This window comes from Sardina pilchardus, chromosome 3, assembly GCF_963854185.1.
Source record: "Sardina pilchardus chromosome 3, fSarPil1.1, whole genome shotgun sequence".
NCBI classification, from domain to species: domain Eukaryota; kingdom Metazoa; phylum Chordata; class Actinopteri; order Clupeiformes; family Clupeidae; genus Sardina; species Sardina pilchardus.
Window position 1 is genome coordinate 13,634,038 of NC_084996.1, and position 21,692 is coordinate 13,655,729.

Below are 21,692 nucleotides of genomic sequence, written 5' to 3' on the forward strand. Positions count from 1 at the left end.
GTTGGAAGCGCGCTTTGTCTTTCTGCATGTTTGTGACACGATTCCAACCATTTTGGAGTCATTTGGATGATAAGAATGTGCCAAGTGGCAACCTCAGAAATGCTTGCCATGCACTCGCCACAGAACACGCGTGATAATGAAAGAGAAGTTTTGCAAAACAACCTGCAGTTACCCAATCAGGGCCGAGAGCTTAGACATGTAGCCCTTGAGGCAGATTCTTTAATTGCTGGCTTTAATTACAGTAAACAGGCATAGTAAATCAAGTAACGCTATCAGATTGTTTTTACATCATAAATCCACTTACTGCATAGCGATCGGAATATGAGATATTGTGTTGAATTTCAACATTATATTATCAAATCAAATGTTATATAGTGACAATCCTGCACAAATGTTCATATTGCCTGCACACAAGTGCATAAGCACTGCAGAAAAGATTTCAACTATTTTTGAGTCCTTTGGGTGATCAGGGGGTGCGGAGTGACTTCACTCTTCAACTCAAGTTACATAATAACATAAGAATTATTTTATCTGCACAAATGTGAACAAACACATCACAATACTTGTATTCATATTCATCAACTGGTGCCAACTTCACAGAGGTCTTCCACAGGCATAATCAGCAGTGAGATTTTTAAAAAAAATTAGACTATTACCAAATCTTTTCAGCAAACTCATCTTTCTTGTATATTAAGGTTTTACATGCATTTACTAATTCCGAAGAAAATACATGTCCTGTTTAGCCCTGTCGCCATCAGTGCAGCCATTGGTTATGTTGAATGCACTGCTCTATCAGACATTGCATGCGATTGAGAGGGAACCCCACAGGGAAGATGAGCAAAGAAAAATAGGAAGTTCAGTTTTGCACGATTTGCACATGAAAATGTAATCATGTGAAAGTTTAATGTGCGCCTATGAAATGTTCACATGCACTGAAACTGAACTAGGCTACATATCTTTTTCTGCTTATGCCCCCTTAGGGTAGGGGTCCCCAAATAGTTTGGCCCAAGGGCCAAATTATGTCAAGCATGCCAAGGGCCAAAGCATCCAGAATTAAACACACATGTACACACCCACATCACAGTGATTTCCAGATAAGTCAATAGCGTTTTGATTTCATATAGAAAAATAATTTTGATTACGTGGATTAGCCACATTACTTAGCAAAATGAAGTCCACAACGGAATCAATTTGGACAGAGGGCATTCAGTGCTCCACAACAGTTGGATGCAGTGAGGGTTATAATACGCTATCATTCTTGCCCGCGAGTGCCAAACACACCTCGGCTAGGGCCTCTCATTTGGTTCTTGCGGGCCGGTGTGGCCCTCGGGCCGCCTTCTGAGGGATCCTGCCTCGGCAGAGCTTGCTCTCAAGTTGTACCACATTCTGGTGTCGCCCATAAAAGTTATGAACACCGGTTAACTTCCCCTTTAAGCAAGTCGGCCAATTGGATGCGTGCACGCTCATGTACCCATTGGTCTGTGTAAGAGACGGATATTACAAGCTACCCGGAACGGACCTTCCTTAGCCACGTCACCCAGCCCTCCAACTTTGGAAGTGAAGTGTAAACTCTGTTGCAGGGAAATATGCTGGCAGACTCCGTGCAAGCGATCTAGGTGCAAAAGAACATCTGAATGATTATTGCATAGAGTTGTGAAGCGGAGACTGTGAAACTGTGTTGTAGGTTACAGGCCAACAACTTGGGAAAAGACACAGCTTTCATTTGATCGATTTGTTTACTTGTCAGAGGCCTTGTTTTACCTGGATTCTTCACCACTTGTATTACAGACGCTAGCGGCGTAGGCTAAATTCTTGTGTTAAAATCGTCGGCCAGAGGATTCCGTCAAAATGAACATTTTCCGTCTCGCCGGTGACGTGTGTCATCTTGTTGCAATTATCATATTGTTTATCAAGATATGGAGATCAAAGTCGTGTGCAGGTATGTAACGTTCTTTAAAAAATCAGTTTAGCCAGTAATTAAACTGTTTGCTGGTGTGGCTATAGGCTGCAGATTGCGTGCACCAATTGCCAGTAAGCACTAACTTTTCCTTTTTACAAATGTCAATATGATAGACCGAAGTCTTCTATTCAAGTAGTTTTATGGATACATTGTTGCCTAAACGTTACATGTGCGACGGGTTTTTTCCCTCTGCCCCTCTTCCCTACGTGGCAAGCAGTCTTTCCAAGATGTGATGAGACATGTTGTCAGCTGTATTCCTACCACTGTACTGTAGGCTAGAGAAAGACTTTATTTTCTTCCAAGACGCTGTATCCTGACCATGTCCATATAGGGCTGTACTTTGCAGACTCTTTATGTATCTCATTGCACCTTCGGAGCAACATGAAAACACATGTATAATTTCTCTCTTGCAGGAATATCTGGGAAGTCTCAGCTGCTGTTTGCATTGGTCTTCACCACAAGATACCTGGATCTCTTCACCAGCTTCATCTCCATTTACAACACTGTTATGAAGGTACAACAGTGCATTTTGCTCATGCCACTGATTTGGCACAAGTGACAATGGGCCATGATTTAGGCCTAAATGCAGACTATTTGAATGTTATATGCAAACCTGATGTAGAAATATATCCTAAAACTTTGTTTACTGACCAATTTATGGAATTATGAAGACACTGCCAGTCTATTTGGAATCCTGGCACCAATCTATATTATGATTAATTTAAAACTGTATTATTTTTTAACACTTTTTGTCATATACGATAAATACTACATCCACTGTAATCTGTGCATGGACAAACAAATGCTGGTTACAAAAAAATTCTGATGTGTAAAATATATTCAAAAGTGGAATCCATGCATATTCACCTCCACTCTTTTTACAGGTGGTCTTCCTTTCTCTTGCCTACGCCACAGTGTACATGATCTACATGCGCCTCCGCAGCTCCTACGATTCCGAGAGTGACTCCTTCCGGGTAGAATTCCTCCTGGTTCCTGTGGCTGGACTGTCCTTCCTGGAGAACTATGCCTTCACCCCCATGGAGGTTAGAGGGATTTTTCCCCCCACACTGTCACATATCTCAATGTGAAACCGTTATTCTTGGAGCAGGCTGCTTCAAACATGATGGAGAGCCAGAAAGTCGTTAGTCAGAAGTTTAAGCCATTTGGGGACTTAAATTGCTATTTGTAATCAATCAACTGGTCAGTTAAGTGCTGGGTTAAGTGCAGATTCCCTCAGGCCGGCTGTGACCTGTTTTCTCTTTACATGCATTTCCTACACCTTTTTGAGAACTTTGGCTTAAGCTGTACTCGACTCAAATAGACACTTCAAGGAGAATGCCATGTTTTTCAGGAAACTAGATTGCACTCTTTTCTTTTGTAAAATATTTAATACAACACGCTGCTTAATGCAACATCTGTCCATCTTTTGATAAAAAAAGAAGAAAGCTTTTATAATTCTGAAGAAACATGTACTTAACAGCAGCATAAGCTCTTACACCTATGGTGACGTACTGTAGACCTATGGTTTACGTACTGTAAAATGCTGCTGTTATGCTGTACGTCGTAGGCTACACCCCTTGAATTCAGGCATTATACATGTCGCTAGCCAGCCCAGCCTGTGTTAGTGATACTTAAATCATGAATGATAATACAATTTTTCGTCTTTGATTGTTTTCTAGCCTCTACATTACATTTCATCTGCTTGTGTCAGATGCTTCTGTCTCACTTTGGCTAACTTATCTCTTCATCTTGACCACGCAGATCCTCTGGACCTTCTCAATCTACTTGGAGTCTGTGGCCATCTTGCCTCAGCTGTTCATGATCACCAAGACCGGAGAGGCGGAGTCCATAACCACTCACTATCTGTTCTTCTTGGGCTTGTACCGAGCCCTTTACCTGGCCAACTGGGTCTGGCGCTACCACACTGAGGGATTCTTCGACCAAATTGCTGTGGTTTCCGGAGTGGTGCAGACGATCTTCTACTGTGACTTCTTCTATCTCTATGTCACCAGGGGTAAGTCAATGGAACATATACATAATACACATATAATAATGGAACATATACATAATACACATATAATAATGGAACATGTGACGTGTATATATGTTTCATAGTCAAGGCAAGAATGTGAAGTTTATAAAAAGTTCCAGGTGGCAAATCTACCTGTACCTGTAACTTCAAAGGTGATATTCTAATTTTTTCAATTGGAAAAAGATGGCAGGAGGCTATTATTCAAAATGCTGTATCTTGACAATAATTGAACCAAGATAGGACTTTGACCAGGATATTGTCTTAAAGCTTCAAGCTCAGTTTTGAATTTTGGATCACTGTGACTCATCCACGTATCTATTTCAGAGTACGGTATTATGTTGACATTTTCCTGAATGCTGTTTCATCTTCCCTTTCCATTCAGTTCTCAGAGGTAGTGGAAAGATGTCTCTGCCCATGCCAGTGTGAAGTGTGCAAAACCAGAAATTCACCGTCAAAGCTACACCACCTGCCCTTACTCATTCATTCACTTGGGAGGACCATGGCATTGATCTGAAAATTTGATGATTGGAGCCGATTCAACCCGTATTTGATTGCAGTAACGTGAAGACTTTATGTAAAACGTATGGATATTTCTTATCCAATCATCATTGATATTAAGTTTGTTTTTAAAATAAATAAAACAGTGCCAGGGCTAAAAGGGATTGCTCAGCAGAGACGTAAAGAAATTCATTGTAAATGTCATATCTGCCATTTTGTATGCTTTTAAGAAGGGCTGTAATTACCAGTGCCATTTTGCCATTATCTTCTGTCAGTGTCTAGGGATTCCAGGTGTATTTTTAATAATCTTTGAGTCAAGTCTGAAACACTCTGCACATAAGCACTCTCATTATGAAACCGCATGTTTTTATTATTTATTTGTTCTTTCATTTCAAACCTGGTTAAATTGATGTAGGAGAGTGATGATGGATGTTTTTTTCTGTTTTAAACTGGCTTACATTACTAGACTGTACAAGTCTAGCCTGTATTTAGATAGGTCTCACATACTGTATGAGTGATAGCTTTGCAAGGAAACTGCAAACTCTTCCTACTTAACCGCTGATTTTGGTCACCCGTAACAATCTGAATGTGCATCCCAACAAAATGGCATTGTCAGCAAAATTACAAATGTATGAAAATACTCTTCACCACTATTCACCTTCGGGGTGTAGACAATTAATGTTGTTTTTGAAAAGCACCATCTGCTGTCTGACTGTTAGTTTTCCCCTGAACAAGAACTCCAAATGAACAGCTGTCCTTACATAGGAGATTTGTATATAAATTATTGCATAATTTGCATTCCTTTGTCATGAAAGTCTTCACGTGTCTTCCACTTTTTCGTCCTTTAAAATTTTAATGTAAAATGTTTTTTCACAATGTTTTGTCTTTTCAATCATTACGTCCATGTCTTTGATGTATGTTTGAGTTTGTAGATTATCTGTCAGTATTCACTTAACATGAAAAAGCTGTGTCCGTGGATCAAAAACCAGGGGTGATCATGGCTCATTCAACCCAGAGAGCACCGAACCCAAGGTGCTCTGTGCTTTTACAACCAGAATATAATTCTTGTTTTATGCCTTGTGTGATGGAAATATCAAGAGAAACAGAACAATTTAGGAAATCTCCTTCACATCCAGAAACATATGTAGTGTTTATGATAGTGATACATCTGAGTTTCTCAGTTTTACTAAGCCAAAGATCATTTTCAAGAGCTAAAGTGTCGTTTCATATTTAGTATTGCAAAGCAATCTGGGACCTAATGGTGTGGTAAGGCCCACTTCTGATTCTGAATTTGGAATGACAAAGATGTTCAGTTCAAACAGTTCATTCTCCTTTTAGCAACTTTTTCTCCCTGCTCGATTTTCTTAAGATTTTATATCTAGCTTTTGTAAGTTGTCAATAAAGGATGTCTCATGAAACTCACCCTCACTTGTGATTCCAATTAGTTCAGGTTGATTTGTTTGTGAGAAATCAAGTTCCAGGATATGAATTTTTGGTCTGGACACAAATGCATTTATTGTGTGTTGTGTTTACATTTCATTGCATTGTTTGGTTACTCACATTTGCAACATTGACATTTGAAAAGTAATCCTTGTTTCATAGTAGTTCTGTAATGATTAAATGCACTAAAGTAGAACGTCAAATGGATCTCAACTTCCTGTTGAGCCCATGTCCATTTACAAAAACAAAAAAGAAAAGAAAAAAAAAGTCAGGTCATGTCCTGTGCCTGAAACCCTTGGTTTACATAATGACAGACGGACTGAGTTTTACAGTTACAAACAAGTGCCCATACGGCGAACATGAGGAATGATGTGGCAGCAAATCGGAAAATGGAGAACAGCCAAAATAATAGACTCTTACCACAGCAGCATCTCTCCTGGTCATCATGTCCTTACTGCATGGGAGCATGTCACATAGGTCTCGTATTATGGTGAAGTGTCCTTTTGTAGTGAGACTTGCACAGTACATCATGGTGAGTCAAATCTGTTGATGGTGTATCTAAAGAAGTGGCAGAGCCATCTTACAGTAGGACAGTGGAGGCTTCTGGTCTCAATGTAGGAATGTTTTGCGGTGTTTGTACAGCACTTTGCTCCCTTCCCTCACAGCTCCTCCCACGACTTTGGCAGCAGACGTGAGGGACAGTGGTTTGGCAGCCAGGGCTGTCGCCTTCTTCACTACCTTCCCCTTTTTCAGCTTCTTCCCCCCTTTCTCCTCCCCGTCGTCCTCCATGAGTCCGGCTCCCTCAGCTGCCCCTCTCCCCATGGCAGTCAGGAACTCAGACCAGAACAGCTTCTCTGCTTTCTTCCTGGCCTCCTCCTCCTCCCTCCTCTTCCTCTCCTCCTCCGCTCTCCTGTCTCCCTCTCCTCCTGGAGCTGGCTGCGCCTCCAGCAGCCCTTGTTCCTGTTCTCCCATGATCCTCTCCTGGGCCTCTCGGATGGCATGCTCAGCCTCCTGGTACATCTCATTGGTGTAACAGCTCCCACCGTTCTCCCCGACCGCCTGGTTGATCTTGCAGAGTAGCTCTGAAACCTGGGCACGGCTGTCGCTGGTGGATTTGGAATTGTCAAAGACATGGTAGCCTCCCTTGCAGCTACCAACAAAGTCTGAAAGCTCTTTGCTCTTCTTCAGGAACTCCTCTATGGATTTACCTTTCAGCTGGTCCCCCCAGGTAAATAGAACCATTGTGTGTTTGAATGCGTCAGGTCCAAAGGTGGCCGAGATCCAATCCAGTGTTTGCTGCTCTTCCTGGGTGAATCTCCCCGGCTGAAGCACCACCAGAAACATGTGGGGTCCAGGAGAGGACAGGATGATGCATCGCCCCACCTCAGTTGTCACCTCTTGGGGAGAGAGACGCGTGTCAAAGAAACCTGGGGTGTCAATCACAACCAGCCGTCTTCCAGAAACAGCTTCGCTCTCCTTCTCACACTGGCTTGTGATTGACTCTGGGGAGATGTCAGCGTGGAATGCCTCCCTGCCCAGGATGGTGTTTCCAGAGCTGCTTTTTCCAGTGCCTGTCTTCCCCAGAAGCACTAACCTCAACTCATAGTGGGATGATTCAGTTTCAGGAAGATCCGACGCTGAGTATACAAGGTGAGCCATTAGTGAGACTTAAGAGATCTCTCTATCGATATTGTTATGTACATTTACAGACATGTAACCTTTATATCGTTGCTCTTATTCAGGCTGATGTTACTCAAAGTGAAATGAATGAATAAATAATGATTTTGAGCATCGTTTCGAGGGGTTATGAATCTCAATCAGTAGCAGCTTTTGAGGATATCAAAGTAAGGAAGTCAAACGGTAAGATAACGGAATGTTATAGACACAGGCGTATGATATTTGTCATTACCTACCTTCTGGGTCCGGACACGCCATGCTCAAACATTTGAGGAAGCAGGTAGCCTACGCTATGAATGACTCAGTTTGGATGATGACGCTGCCGTATGGAGTCCTAAACAGAAGTCACCTTCCTCTCCGACAGAGATGTTGCGCGATTATCTTATGAGACTTATTATGGATATGTATTGACAGCTAGTTTGGATGGAGAATTTTCTTTCCGCAGCGGTACTCACTATTTACGATGTGCGCAAGCGTCTACCACGGCGCTAGGGCGTCTTGTGTGCTGCAGAATAAAAGTCGCCAGTTTTGGGGTGCGTGCGTATACACACTATATATTCGCTACAACAATACAGTGTGATAGTGGGACATTTTGCCCACTGTGTTTGCACCTCGGAGGAAAACAGAAAAGAACACTTTGAATCGCATCCATAAAGTGTATATTCTGTTTATTAGAAGTTAACTTTGGAGTGGAAAACCACGCAACAACAAACTGTTTTATTTAAACAATAACTTAACTGATTAGAACCTGTTTTAGCTTTGCCTAGTTTCCAGGAAATGTTTACCACGTCTGCAAACTAACCTGACCAGCTCTGTCACTCCATAAGCCTTGTTAGACGCAGTTAAACAGGCTATCTGAATCTCTAGCATCTCATATTTTGAAATTAATATAGACATTATTAAAAATAGGCTACAAATATTTCTTAAACTCATATGAGACTATGAGACAGGTAGATTAAATTGGTTTCTTCACCTTTTAAAAATAGGATAAAATGACATGTAAGTGTTTTTTTCCCCCGTGGTCTGTTCAGTTGTGTCAGGAAACCACCCTCTCCAAGCACCTTCAAGACCCACCAGCAGTCCTCAAGCCCACACTGCACAACAGAGGCCTTTTAGTCTCATAAACTCTAATTATACTAGACCATAAATCAATCAGGACGGGCTATAGATCCACCTGTCTGACAAGTTTAGCAACACAGTAAGCCAGAGCTACTGTCAAGACTCCTGGTCAGCAGAGGTCACCCATGCCACCAGGCTCCTTATAGGCATACTGCTCCCTCTACTAGTAGGGTCTGATATAGCACTCTCCCCATCAAGCCCAGGGTTCGGGTTTACAGTGCACCCACAGGGGGAAGATGGCAAGAGTGAGTGTGGGAGGAAGCCCATCGAGGGTCCCTCCAAAGCACAGAGTTCGGAGCGTTTGTGGAGTCCACAGATCTTATCAGTGAAGCCCGAGGAGCTTCCCTGGTCAAGTGAAGGTGGATTATGGTCCAGATCGATGTCTGTGGCCGGACTGCAGCTTTTGAGGAGGCTGGCTGCGCACTCTCCACATTCTGCCACCGGCACGCAAAAGTGACCCACTGGCTCTACTGAAGGGTGCAGCCCCTCCAGGCTCAACAAGGTCTCGCCACACAGGTCCAGCTTGTCCAACATGCCCAGCATCTCTCCCACCATCACGGCCTCCTTCTCCTCAACACACTCTTCGTGCAAGCTGCACGGGTGCAGGAAGTCGGGCTCCTTGAGGGAGGGCAGTAAGCCAGGCTCTTCTGGAATGCCAGACAAGAGCTGAGCCCCAATTGCCCCATAGAAGAGGTCTGGCTGGGGTGGGCTGAGGTACTGTGTGTCGAAGGGCTGGATCTCTGCAGCGAGGGCTCCCAGCGCGTACACATCAGGGGAGGGAGGGATGTTCTCTAGGTCTGGCAGGTTTCCTCCTGACACAGTTATATCACGGCTGACTGGATCCACTGAATCTGGCATGTCCATACCATCTAAAAGACAGAGGTTAAATTATAATTAATTCAACCTTTATTTATTTTCGGAGGTTCATGTTCAAATTATACCAGAAATTATGGTGTGTATATATAGCATATAATAGTTTCAATAAAAGAGAATAGTAGACATATCATATTATTTTAGTAAAAAACAAGAATCAGAATACACAGATATTGATTTGAAACCAAAAAATGAATACACAAAACGTTGTTGGCTTCGCTTCAAGATATAAAAATAAGTCCATGTCACATAATATCTGTACAGTAGGTTACCTTCATCTCCTGGATTGAGCAGGTGAGGAGGCAAGACTATGGGCACATCTCCGTTCTCCTTCTCTCCACTGGCATCCAGAGAAGGAGGTGGAGGCTGCCCACCCATGACCAACCCCAGAGGCACAGCCCCTGTGCTGGTGGGACGCTTGGACCGAACACACTGCATTACATCCATGATCCATCTCGCCTCACGCCACACCACCTCCAAGCTCTACAGCGGACAGGATGAGGTGGGATTTAAATCATATTTTCAATTAGAATTGGGCTCGATCCCTCTATGAAGTGATAAAGTTACACAATTTGGTAAAATATTCCACAATTAAATATATTTACAACGAGTGGCAAATAAGACAAATAATACTTCATAGAAATAGCGGGTTTGTTGACTGGACATTTTGTCGATATATACTGTATGGTTTGTGCCACATAAGCTAAGTGAAAAATGATAATGATTTCATTGACTGCTATCTGTTAACGCTGCTGCCCTCCAGTCCAGACATCTGACCTTGGAGAGCTGTGTGATGTGGCTGTGTCGCTCTTTGGCGTCGGTGACCTCTTTGCTGTCCAGGGCCTCCCGCAGGGCCTGCTGGCAGAGGTAGGCGTCCAGCTCCAGCCTCACCCAGGCCTGGCAGTATTGCGACAGGAAGTCCCGTGCGTACGCCCAGAAGTGCACTGGCAAAAATGAGAGGGACTGTGAGTGTCAACAATGCCCGAGGTGCCCACATCATGTTTGGATGATTGGACACAACAGAACAGATACCGGCAAATAAGCTGAAGTGAATCTGAACTATATCTTCTGCAGGTACGGTGTACGTACGTCAAGTGTATGCTCACTATTGGAATGGAACAAGAGTGAATTTAAAAGTCTCAAATGTAGGGAACATGAAGTCTGATTCCCTTCAGTCTCACTGGAAGAGCATGTGTGCTTCAGTGCTGACCAACGGGACAGCCAAAGCATTTGTTGTAGTACACCCGGCAAGTCATTACTAAAGCTACAGTTGGTAATGTCTAAATATTTAGTTCACATGAATGTGAAAAATATACAATATATGACTTTAATTGGCCTTCAAGCCTGTGTACTGAGCGGCGCCATTGCTCTGATGAGCTTACCTAGCTCAAAGATCTGCAAAGGCAGGGTGATCCCAGGCTCCTGGGCGCCCTCTAGTGGCCAATAGCTGGCACTAAATTCCTCACTTGGAGGCAGCAGAAGCAGCATGGAGAGTTGGTCCCCACACTGAAGCAACTCCTGTGTGTACACCCGGTACTGATACGCCTAAAGGGGTCAGAAAGAAGCGACAGTGCAAAGTATAATTTCATATAATTTGTAGCTGGTGTACAATTGTGGTTTTAGTCAGAAGTCATTTCTATGGAGATTCCATAATATTGTTCCAACAGTGGGCTGCTCTTGAACTGAACACTCACATGATTGATTGTTGGACTAGCACAAAGAATCCCAAATGGCTTTGTCATGTCATAAATATACAACATGAAACTAGATACTTTGGGTAAAAGAGGAATTACTGCTGCAAAACAAACCCTTCAATATTGAAACACTGTCTAACAGCTTATTTGATTGATAAACTCGGTATCAGAGCCAATAAGCTGCTCCTATTTCCTCAGAGTGGTAAAAATAGCGGCTCTCTCAGGTTGTGGGTGTGTGTACGGACGAGTGCTTGGCAGAAATGTACCCTGTAGAGGGGAATATTGAGTCGAGTCAGCAGAGTGGTGACGGCAGATCTCAGCGAGTGCACAAACTCCTCCAACTCCAAGCTGTCAATCACGGAGTCATCCTCCTCGGCAGTGTCGACACCTGAGGGTAGTGCATGCTTCAGCAACCACTCCCACTCCTCCCTAAAAATAAACACAGCTCAGATGCAGTAAACAGAATATTTTTTACATGCTGAAAAGTCCAAATATTAAACATTTACTGACTGCTGTGAATACAACTTTATGACAAAATGGATCAGTGAGCTTATCACACACGCACACACACACATACATACTGTGAACCAATTACTGCCTGACACTGTCAAAGAAAGAGATTAGAAACATTTTTTGTCTGACTTAAACTACTTCAGTCTATCAGTATCCCTCTCCTGGATAAGATGCCAGCACTCAGCGCAGTGCTCCGTACAGTGTGTAGCTCCAGCCCTAGTATGGTGTTACCTGGAGACGTGGGGGTTGCTTCGCACCCTGGCGTGGCAGAGCAGGTTGGGCAGCCGCTGCGGCACCAGCACTCGCAGCTGCTCCACGGAGCTGCATAGCTTCAGGATGCCCACGTAGAGCCCGGGCTGGGCCTGCTGTGTGCTGCGTCTGTGGTAGGCCAGCTTCTCCTGGAGAGAGAGAGAGAGAGAGGGAGAGAGAGAGGGAGAGAGAGAGAGAGAACACTCTTTCACTCACATCCATCCCTTTGTTCATTCATTCCGTTTCTTGTTTGTTTGTTCAGTTGTTCATTCATTAAAGGGTTGCTAGCAGTGTGCTCCTTCATGTGGTGTTCATTCGTCTCCTAAGATGGAGTCAACCGGAGTTCATTTAACTCCAATTTGTTTATTTCTATTTGTGGAGAGTTGCTATTAAACACACCGTGGATCTGGAGAGGCTTCAACCTTGACCTAAAGATTGTCCACGGCTTTAAACAAACACCAAGTTAAAGTCATGCTTAACCTACAGTACGTTTCAGACGATGGCTGCCAACAAAAACAGACACAAACAGTGTTATGCAATGCTGCTGTGTATATACAGCTTATTGTGTGCATACAGCCCTATACTCTACCCTACCGCAGCCAGCAACAGCACAGTGTGTAACTGAAGTGGTAGAGTGTGAAGCCTTCAGTCATGTGTGTAGAGATGGGACACCTTGCACTGCAAAAAACTGCTTGTCTAATAAAATCTAACCAAGTGTTTTAATCTTATATCAAGATAGAATAAACTAGTTGGTATTGTTTTCAGTACAAAGACACTTACCTAGTGCTTTCTTTTGAAATCATTTGACTTAATTTAAGACGTAATTGATTTATTTTAAGTCAATTCTTCCTGAAAAGAAGCAAAATGATCTGTCCATGCAGTAAGTAAATTTGACGTAAAACAAGCAAAATTATCTGTCCGTGCGGTAAGTGAATTTATCATGATAAGACTCCTTAAAATTAGTCAAAGTCTTCTTAAATTGAGTGAAATGATCTTTTGAGAGAGTGCTAGGTAAGTATTTTCATACAAGCTAAATTATCTGTCCATGCAGTAAGTGAATTTATCAAGCTAAATTATCTGTCCGTGCAGTAAGTGAATTTATCTTGACAAGACTCCTTAAAATAAGTCTTCTTAAATTAAGTGAAATGATCTTTTGATAGAGTGCTAGGTAAGTATTTTCATACTTAAAACAATACCAAATAGATTTTTGACCTTAATATAAGATAATTACACTTGGCTAGATTTCATTTTTTGCAGTGTAGTGTGGTGCTCACCTTGAGCTGCTCCGTGAGGGTGTCCATGGCCGTGGGCTCGGGCAGCAGAGCCGTGTGGCTGTGGCTCTTCTCCAGCCGGGACATGGGCACCCAGCGCAGGGGGGGGTCCGGCGGGTGGCTGGGCGAGCATTCCCGCAGGGTGACCAGCAGCACGTTGCCCTGCCTGTCCTTCAGGGGCTCAAAGTAGACCTGGCCCAGGTCCTCTGTCCCCAGCGAGGACTGCAGAGAGAAGGGATGGGGGTGAGTGAGTGCAGTGTGGGTGTCTGTGAGAGGCTGTGTGTGACGAGTCAGAAGGTCAAAGGTGAGAAACGAAAGATCGGATCATCTGAGATGGAGTGGAGGTCTTAGGGCAGGATGACTCTGAGCTCAGGCTCTGGGCCGTACGAAGTGCCTCAACACTTTTGATTTGTTTTTGGCACTCCATCGATGTAAATACGACTACATTGGACTGGACTGAACTGAACTGAACTCTCTCACCTGCAGTTGTGCAACAGCTCTCAGGATGTTCTGTCTGTTCTGGAGGAGAGATGAGGAAGAAGAGAGGGAGCAGCTGAGGGCCTGCTGAAGCCAAGGTACCTGCTGCCAAGCGCAAGACAACTGTATGTGTGTGTGTGTGTGTTTTAGAGAGACAGACAGAGAGGGTCAGTGTTTCAATAGTGTTGTGTATGTGTTTATGGGGGATATGTGTGTGTGACATGAAAGCAGGAGAAAAGAAGAATCATTAATATGTACTTACTGTAATACTGTACTGTATACTGTACTATACTGTATACTGTATACATATATATATAGGAACATGTAGCAAATCATGTTACACATATTCTACAAAAAGTTTTAAAAAAATGAGTACCTTGGCAAACCAGAGGAAGTCCTGAATGATGGAGGTGGAGCAGCATTGGATCTCCACCAATGGAAATTGATCCTCTGCTGTGACCAGGAAGTTGTCCTTGTGGTAAAACACTGTTGCCAGGTACACGCCCCTTAAAGAGAAAATAAACAAACATTTTCTAGTTCAGGTTAAATCATAAGACAGGTTCAAATCAGGTTTTTAATCATGAAACGACAACATGCAGTACAAATACAGTACAATAAGTAAAGATAATCAAACAAAGTAAAACTTACTACAGCAATAGAAGAAAGTCATACTGTTAACAATTCATCAACGACTGGAAAATCCAATCCTCTAATTCTGGGGCTAACATGGCGGCCCCCTCACCTCTGCAGTAGACGCACAAACTTGGTGGCCGACTGAAAGAGCTGCTTGAGACCGCGGGACACCGACCGGCGCTTGGGCCCATTCATCTGGCGGCCCTTCTCTATGACATCACCCCCCGCAGACAGGATCAGCAGAAGGCACAGATGGGGTTGGGGGAGTGATTAGTGGAGAAATACCACAGAGAAAAAAGGTCCTATTTTTAGACCTGGAGCTATAGAAAATTATTTTGCCTGTATTTCTACTCAGAATTAATATGATAACACGAGGAATGGTAAATGATGACGACCTCGTGGGACCTAGACCTAATTTTCCTCAAAGACATTACACTGACCCCAGAAGGTCTCTGTGTGTCTCCCTAACTGTGATGTGCTCACCTCTTTGATCAAAGGCAAATTATGTAAAGAGAGTGACGTTTATTACACATTAATCGGTACCATCATGAACCTCAATCTACATTCAAAACAGCTTTAATTATTCATCATTAAGCTGATTTTATTTTAATACTTAATAACTATAGTACCTTTTCTCTAATCATTAGGGTTCTTCAATCAAATCTGCTTGAATATACAGTACATATAATGTACATTTTGAATCAAAAGAATGTTGTGATACAAATCTTCCTCTTTAAAGGTATACTACTGTATGCAGGATTGGCGATTTCATCGCCGGTTTCACTTTCACTTTTCATTTTCGCTTGTTTTATGCTTGCATATTTCTCTGCAGAGCTTCCCCTACAGCTTTAGCGTGTATATTTGACAAAACTCCTCAATCGGTCAGTCTGCCGTGCCTTTTAATGAGACTTTACGTGACACTTCCTGGAGTAGAGCATGGGTGCGTGCCCGGTGTCTCCTGAAGTTGCAAGTGTGGTTTTACCGCTACAGACCACTAGAGCGGCCAAAAAAAAAACACTGTTCGACCGGTAATGACTAATTTAATCATATATAACAGTATGGAACGAATCGATTAACTGAAAAACGTTGCATAGTATACCTTTAAAGGCACCTGTTATAAATCGTGTGAAACTGAAGTCACCGGGATAGCTGTAGAGTAGGCTGTAGTGTACCTGTGCCGTATCCTCTGTAGTGTGGCTCTCTGATCTGCTCCAGGATCCTCTTGAGTTCAGGCTCCTGTGTGCGGTTTCGCACCCGTACGCCGCTACACTCCAACCAGCCTATAGGGGGAGACACACTCAACACAATCATCAACAGAATCCTGATTTTCAGAACTTTGTCTCCCAACTTCATTGTAAAGTCAGGGGATGTTTGAGATCTCCAACATCAATCTTTATTCCATGGTCCAACAATTTCCTTCTGGTACTTGTCAAAGTGATGCAACAGAGTTGTGTGGCTGTAACTCACTGGATGGAGCGGCGCAAGTTGGACTGCTGGTCTGAGCTGCACCCCATCCTCTCACGTTGTAAGCGCTCACCCTCACGCGATACGGCACACCCTGAGACGCAAGGCAAGTAGACGTTTTTTTTTTTCACAAAGTTCTCATTACGACCATTTACTTGAGAAACTGAGGTAAGCGGTTTGATGTCAATGTCTCGCTTTGTACAGACAATAGGATATATAACTGCATTTTTGCTGTCTTTGTACTTTGTACTAACCCTAACTCTGCACAAGGACAATAAAGTCGAATCTAATCTAATTTAATGTATTGCATCTGACACTTAAACCAATTCAATCTTCACAGGCAGTGGCTGTGGCCTTACAGTGGTCAGTCCAGTGATGTGAAAGACGGGGCTCTTAATGTTGGTGATGAAGCCAGTTCCACAGATGGGCTGAAATGTCTCTGAAGTGCTCCACTCCACTGGAGATGGATGAGAATTAAGCACAGAAAGATCATGAAGATAGGAGATAATTCAATATTAAACTAGGACAGATAGAGTGACTGTCTTTTGCATATAGCGCTACAGACTTGATCCAAGAAGTGATCCAACTTTATATAAAATATTATGCTGCTTTGCATTTATTTGTATATTATACTGTACAGTGTGTATATATATTCAAATGATGGAACATATTGCACTTTATTATTATTATCATTATATATTATTTCTGTTTTCTTTAAAAAAAAATCAGCAGCCTGAACATGAAGTGTTGCTGTGGGATGGTCAGTCACCTTTGTAGCGGGTGATCAGTCCGGTGGCCATGCCAGCCGGCTCTCTGACTAACACCGACAGCGACGAGGCACTGGTCACCTGCAAAACAGCACTGCTGGGAGGGCCAGGAAGAACTGAGACCGGAAATACATAAACACACGCACACACATTCACACACACACGCACACACATTCACACACACACACACACACACACACACACACACACACACACACACACACACACACACACGCACACACACACACGCACACACACACACGCACACACATTCTCACACACACACACACACACACACACACACACACACACATACACACACATACACACACACACACACACACACACACACACACACACACACACACATCTTTAATGACAATGTATGGCACTTCTGATTAACAAATCAACATAAACTAACTACAACACTGAGAACATTTGAAACATAAAATACTTTCCTTTCTCTCAATACAGACATAAAATACATCTCATTTGGTGAGTGAGAATCAAACATGCCCTACTCCTGACCACTGCCCTCTGTGACCCTACAGATACAGCACACATGTGTGACCCGTCCGACCTGTGAGATGGAAGCTCTCCCTCATCTTGCAGTACAGCTGGTGCCGGAGGGTCCAGACGTGCAGCTGCCGCTGGGCGCTGGCCTGCAGCTGAACCGTCGCCTTGGCCCGGCTCAGCACCAGCCTCCGGTGCTCCTCCACCCTCTGACCCGCCTGACTCACCAGAGCCTCCAGCTTCAGAGCCCACTCTTGTGGACGGCACACTGAGGGGAGGGAGAGAGAGAGACAGAGAGAGAGAGAAAGAGAGAGAGAGAGAGAGAGAGAGACAGAGCGAGAGACAGAGAGACAGAGTCATGTCAATAAAGCTTATTTGAATTTGAATTTGAATTTGAGTGAGAGAGCAAGAGTGAGAGAGAGAATGTTAAGGATAGATGGGTAGAAAAGTACTATATGTAAAGTTGGATATCCAAACATAAAGCAATACATTATGAAATAACAACTTATTAACATAACAATCATATTACACTTCCATTTAATTGCATTACACAGATATAATTTGCTGACATTCTGCTACATAGCAGTGCTGAGTTGCTAACTTCATGTGTCGATATTAAAGCACTTACAGTTTTTCTCAATTGTTTACACACAATTTCTGGTACTTGAGACACAATTCCAATAATATGTAGCTCATGCACCAACCTCCTGAACCGATTCTGCTGAACTATAAGCACAATTTCTGCTTTACACTCAAATTGCCGTTCTAAAACACACTGTTTTCAAAACACTACACACAATTCTGTGCATTAGACACAATTTTCATGAAGAAAATGTCTTGTTTTCACAAAGAACACACTGCCATTCAAATTCTAAAGCTAACTGCCCTACCATGCACACTGACTCTTCAGATGGGCAAACTCCTGTCACACAGTCTTACAATTAGCAATCAGAGCTTTAGTATTACATATAGTAGTACAGGCAGAGGCAGAGCCAGAGGAGTGAGAGTAAGAGGAGGAGGATGGAGAGGCCAAGGACCGTAATCTCTGATGAGATCCGAGCCACTAGAACATTGCAGTGCTGCGTATCAATACAGTACAGTACCGGACAGTACAATACAGCTCAATGAGCACAGTAGTACAGTATTGCCTGTGGGCTGTTCTGTAGGACTGTAAAAATAAAGTATGTTTCAAGTATTTGGGGAAAGTAATCCTACTTTGTATTCCTACACAGTTTACAGTATTTTACTATTTGTTTGGTAGCCGAAAGATTACCAACACAAGGGCTTCTGTCTCCTGAACAGGAAACTGAAATCATGAGCATTGTCCTAGAAAAAATGGCATAACATTACGGCAAATACAAAGAAAAATAATAGAAAACAATGAGATGAAACAATTTTATTTTATCAACTTACTGTATCAGCTTATCTACTGTTTGTAGTACTGTTTGTAGTGTAACACTGAACAAAAAAAGGCCCAAGTCATTATAATGAATGGAGAAGAAGTGTTTTCAATTCATCGCAGTGTTTTACACTGAGCACATCAGTGTTCAACTGGTGCTTATAGATGTCTTGATATATGATGGTTTGTGTGTGTCTCTTGAGAACAAAAGAGCATTTTGAGGAGAAATTACATTGTTTTGAAGGTAAAGTGTCATTTTGCAGGAGAATTGTGGAGTTTTGCCCATTGTGTGTGTTGTTTTGGATTTGTGTGTAGAGTTCTGAGAATATGAGGCATGCTTTCAGAAAATGTGTGTTAACAATTGAGAAAAACTGTAAAACCAATGGCAAGCATTACACAATCTGCCTACTCCATAATTATTATCTGTGCCAATAATCATCCCTGTCATTTTATTTTAAAAAAATAACTATCAATAAAATAAGGCAAACAGCTGATACTCACAGTATGGATTATGTTTGGCCCCTGCCTTGATGAGCACCTGTAGTAGAGGGAAGTTGTGGGTGAGCACGGCCACGTCTAGTGGCACCAGGCCCTGTTCGCTAATGCTGTTCACTCCCCTCTCCCGGTCCTTCTCCCACTTTCCCCTCTGCTCGGCTTTCTCTGCTCCCCCGAACGCTCTGTCCCTGGACAACAGGCTCTGGACAGCCAGGGTGTCCTCATTCTCCACGGCCTCCCACAGAGTTGTATACTGCGGAAAGAGATGTGGATTGAACGTGGGCTAAGAGTGAGACATAGCAACAACAAAACTGTTAATTTTCTAAATGTCAGTTCGAAAAGCATTGCCATTAAATGACCTGGTGTGGAAATGGCAGCTTCAGAAATAATACCCAATGATTTGCAAAACACTGTCATGTTACAACCTACTCACTGTCATGTTACAACCTACTCAACTGAAATGTAGAGCTTTATCAAATGCTTCTGTTTATTTATTAATAGTGGTCCTTTACATATAAATAATATAATGAAATATATAATAAAGCTTACAAAACAGACCCAACAGGAAAGTTGGGCCTCCTTGTTGGGTCTGACGGTGGATGAAGCCCTGCACTGGTGCTTGGCTGGGACTGTCTCCCCATCTGTGAGCGACTCTCCTCCCTTGATTCTGACTGAGAGGTTCCTGTAGATGCGTTTCGGGGACACCGGTCCCAGAGACTTTCTTCTCTGGGAGTACTCTTTTGTTGACAGAGACATGCCAACCGATGGCAACGTTGGAGGTGCTGGATGTTGGTGTGCTCTGGGTATAGAATAGAGGGAGGCAATGTACAGTAAGGGTAGAAAAAGAAGACGCTCGAGACAGACAAAATAGGACGCTAGACCCTTTGGTGCATCTACAAGAATGGCCATAAGCTGAAGAAAGGCCGAAACAGGATGAGAGATAAGATCAAATGTGAACAGAATGACGGAACACAGTTGCACAATGGCCCTAAAAAAGAAAAACATTACTCTTCATGACGCGCACGCCTCCTCACATGCAAAACTTACCAAGAGAGTATTGACTATCTACGAATATGAAAATACAATTTGCATTTGTGTGAAAACTACAACCTTGCACGCTCAGCGGACAAGGCTGTTTGGACTTACATGCAGGGAAAAACAAACCAAAATTCAGCTCTTTTGAGAAATGTCCAAAAAATCAGTTTCCCACGTGAAAACAGGTGCAACTGGTCATCTTTTCATCATTTCCATTCTTTCACTCCCTCTGTTGCTCTCACTTTCTTTTTGGCAGTTCACTTTGCCAAACTGAGAAGACTTCCTGGTCAGAGTACATTACTGTCCTCTCTCTCTCTCTCCATGCCTCTGTCATCACTTCCATTCCATTACGCACAAATGGAGAAGTCTCTCAGGAGAACACTGATACTGTGCCTTTGTCTCTCTCCTATCTCAGAGGAATACACTGCCCATGTATGTTCTCTGGACAGACCCTGATGTTCCACAAGGCCTCTCTGTCTACAGACATATCTTTCATCACTTTCACCCACACACCAGCCACAGCTTGGAGATGCTGCTCCTCTGTCATCAACAAATTCTAAGAGCCAGTCCCTTACACTGCACTTTTGTTTATTCAAATTCCTGCCTACAACATTGTTACGTACTTGAAAGTCTTTTAGTGTGCATAATTCAGTTGTTATATATAGGTTATAAAATAGGCTTACAGTTGGTGTCAACGTTATTGAGTTGTGCTAACACTTTTTAAGTTTAATTACTTTATGTTATCATTACATTTCCCTAGAGGTAACCACAGTTAAACATTGGAGTTCCCTGTTACATTAGAGTCTTAAAATAAACTGTGCTCCTTCAACTTCCACCAAACTCAAATAACACTTGAGATCACAGATTATAGATTAGATTAGACTAGTTTACGCACAACTTACGTTTCAATCTTAAATGTAGGCGAAGATTCGTAGAATCCGTGATAAGTGCATTTGGCAACCTGTGCTATAGATTCAGAGACTTCCAAATGTTAAATTCCAATTTCGATGGCATTTCCAAGCAGTGAAACAAGTTTCGGTGCAGAGCTCAGACAACGTCAACTGTGGACTAGTGTTTGTGGGCTAACTTCACCTGCGAAGTGCGATGATAAGAAAACACCGCCCCCCTCTCGAAGTTTCACGTAGCCAAAATGGGGCTGGTGAAGATAGTGCGACAGGTGCGATTGGACTATAACAATAATAAGAGACTATTGTGCAATGAATTTAGTGTGGTTGCTACTTGGTAAGACATCGTGCAATAAAAGTTAGACTGCTGACAATCAAAATGAACAACTGGAAAAACGACCGTTATGCCTGCGTCAACATCTCGGTGCGCACTTGTGCATCAAAGGATGCTGTTGTGCACGGGCCATAAATGGCCATATATTATTACGTGTAGTCTTGAAAGGAAGTGGTTTTAGTGACATATTCGTGTTTCAGGGGCAGTTCCTGTTTACTAACAGATTTACAAGAAGAAACATCAAAGATTGATAAAGTGTGACTAGCCTCTGTAACATGAATAGTGAGTGAGGGCGCTCGCAAGTGTTGCTGTAATGCACTGCACAGCTGTGCGTATCGCCCCGG

General features: G+C 42.9%; 3 protein-coding genes across 3 annotated transcripts; 1 reads left to right on the forward strand and 2 right to left on the reverse strand.

Annotated features, from left to right (window-relative positions):
- Positions 1 to 1,523: 1,523 nt before the first annotated feature.
- Positions 1,524 to 5,912, forward strand: kdelr3 (KDEL endoplasmic reticulum protein retention receptor 3). Its single transcript, XM_062531966.1, has 5 exons — positions 1,524 to 1,939; positions 2,374 to 2,474; positions 2,845 to 3,003; positions 3,722 to 3,974; positions 4,375 to 5,912. Exons 1-5 carry the CDS (start codon positions 1,849 to 1,851, stop codon positions 4,416 to 4,418), a joined length of 648 nt encoding a protein of 215 aa, XP_062387950.1. The 5' UTR covers positions 1,524 to 1,848; the 3' UTR covers positions 4,419 to 5,912.
- An 86-nt stretch (positions 5,913 to 5,998) lies between these two features.
- LOC134076763 (GTPase IMAP family member 7-like) lies at positions 5,999 to 8,267 on the reverse strand. Its single transcript, XM_062531968.1, has 2 exons — positions 7,844 to 8,267; positions 5,999 to 7,567 (listed from the first exon to the last, which is right to left on the reverse strand). Exons 1-2 carry the CDS (start codon positions 7,863 to 7,865, stop codon positions 6,540 to 6,542), a joined length of 1,050 nt encoding a protein of 349 aa, XP_062387952.1. The 5' UTR covers positions 7,866 to 8,267; the 3' UTR covers positions 5,999 to 6,539.
- LOC134076762 (ankyrin repeat and fibronectin type-III domain-containing protein 1-like) lies at positions 8,259 to 21,160 on the reverse strand. The gene is made up of 18 exons (XM_062531967.1): positions 21,012 to 21,160; positions 19,624 to 19,873; positions 19,081 to 19,327; positions 17,248 to 17,448; positions 16,670 to 16,783; positions 16,260 to 16,357; positions 15,904 to 15,994; positions 15,609 to 15,716; positions 14,546 to 14,645; positions 14,180 to 14,309; positions 13,807 to 13,926; positions 13,330 to 13,548; positions 12,038 to 12,204; positions 11,560 to 11,722; positions 10,982 to 11,144; positions 10,377 to 10,543; positions 9,872 to 10,082; positions 8,259 to 9,595 (listed from the first exon to the last, which is right to left on the reverse strand). The coding sequence occupies exons 2-18, from the start codon at positions 19,828 to 19,830 to the stop codon at positions 8,823 to 8,825; spliced, it is 3,279 nt and encodes a 1,092-aa protein (XP_062387951.1). The 5' UTR covers positions 19,831 to 19,873; positions 21,012 to 21,160; the 3' UTR covers positions 8,259 to 8,822.
- Positions 21,161 to 21,692: the final 532 nt, after the last annotated feature.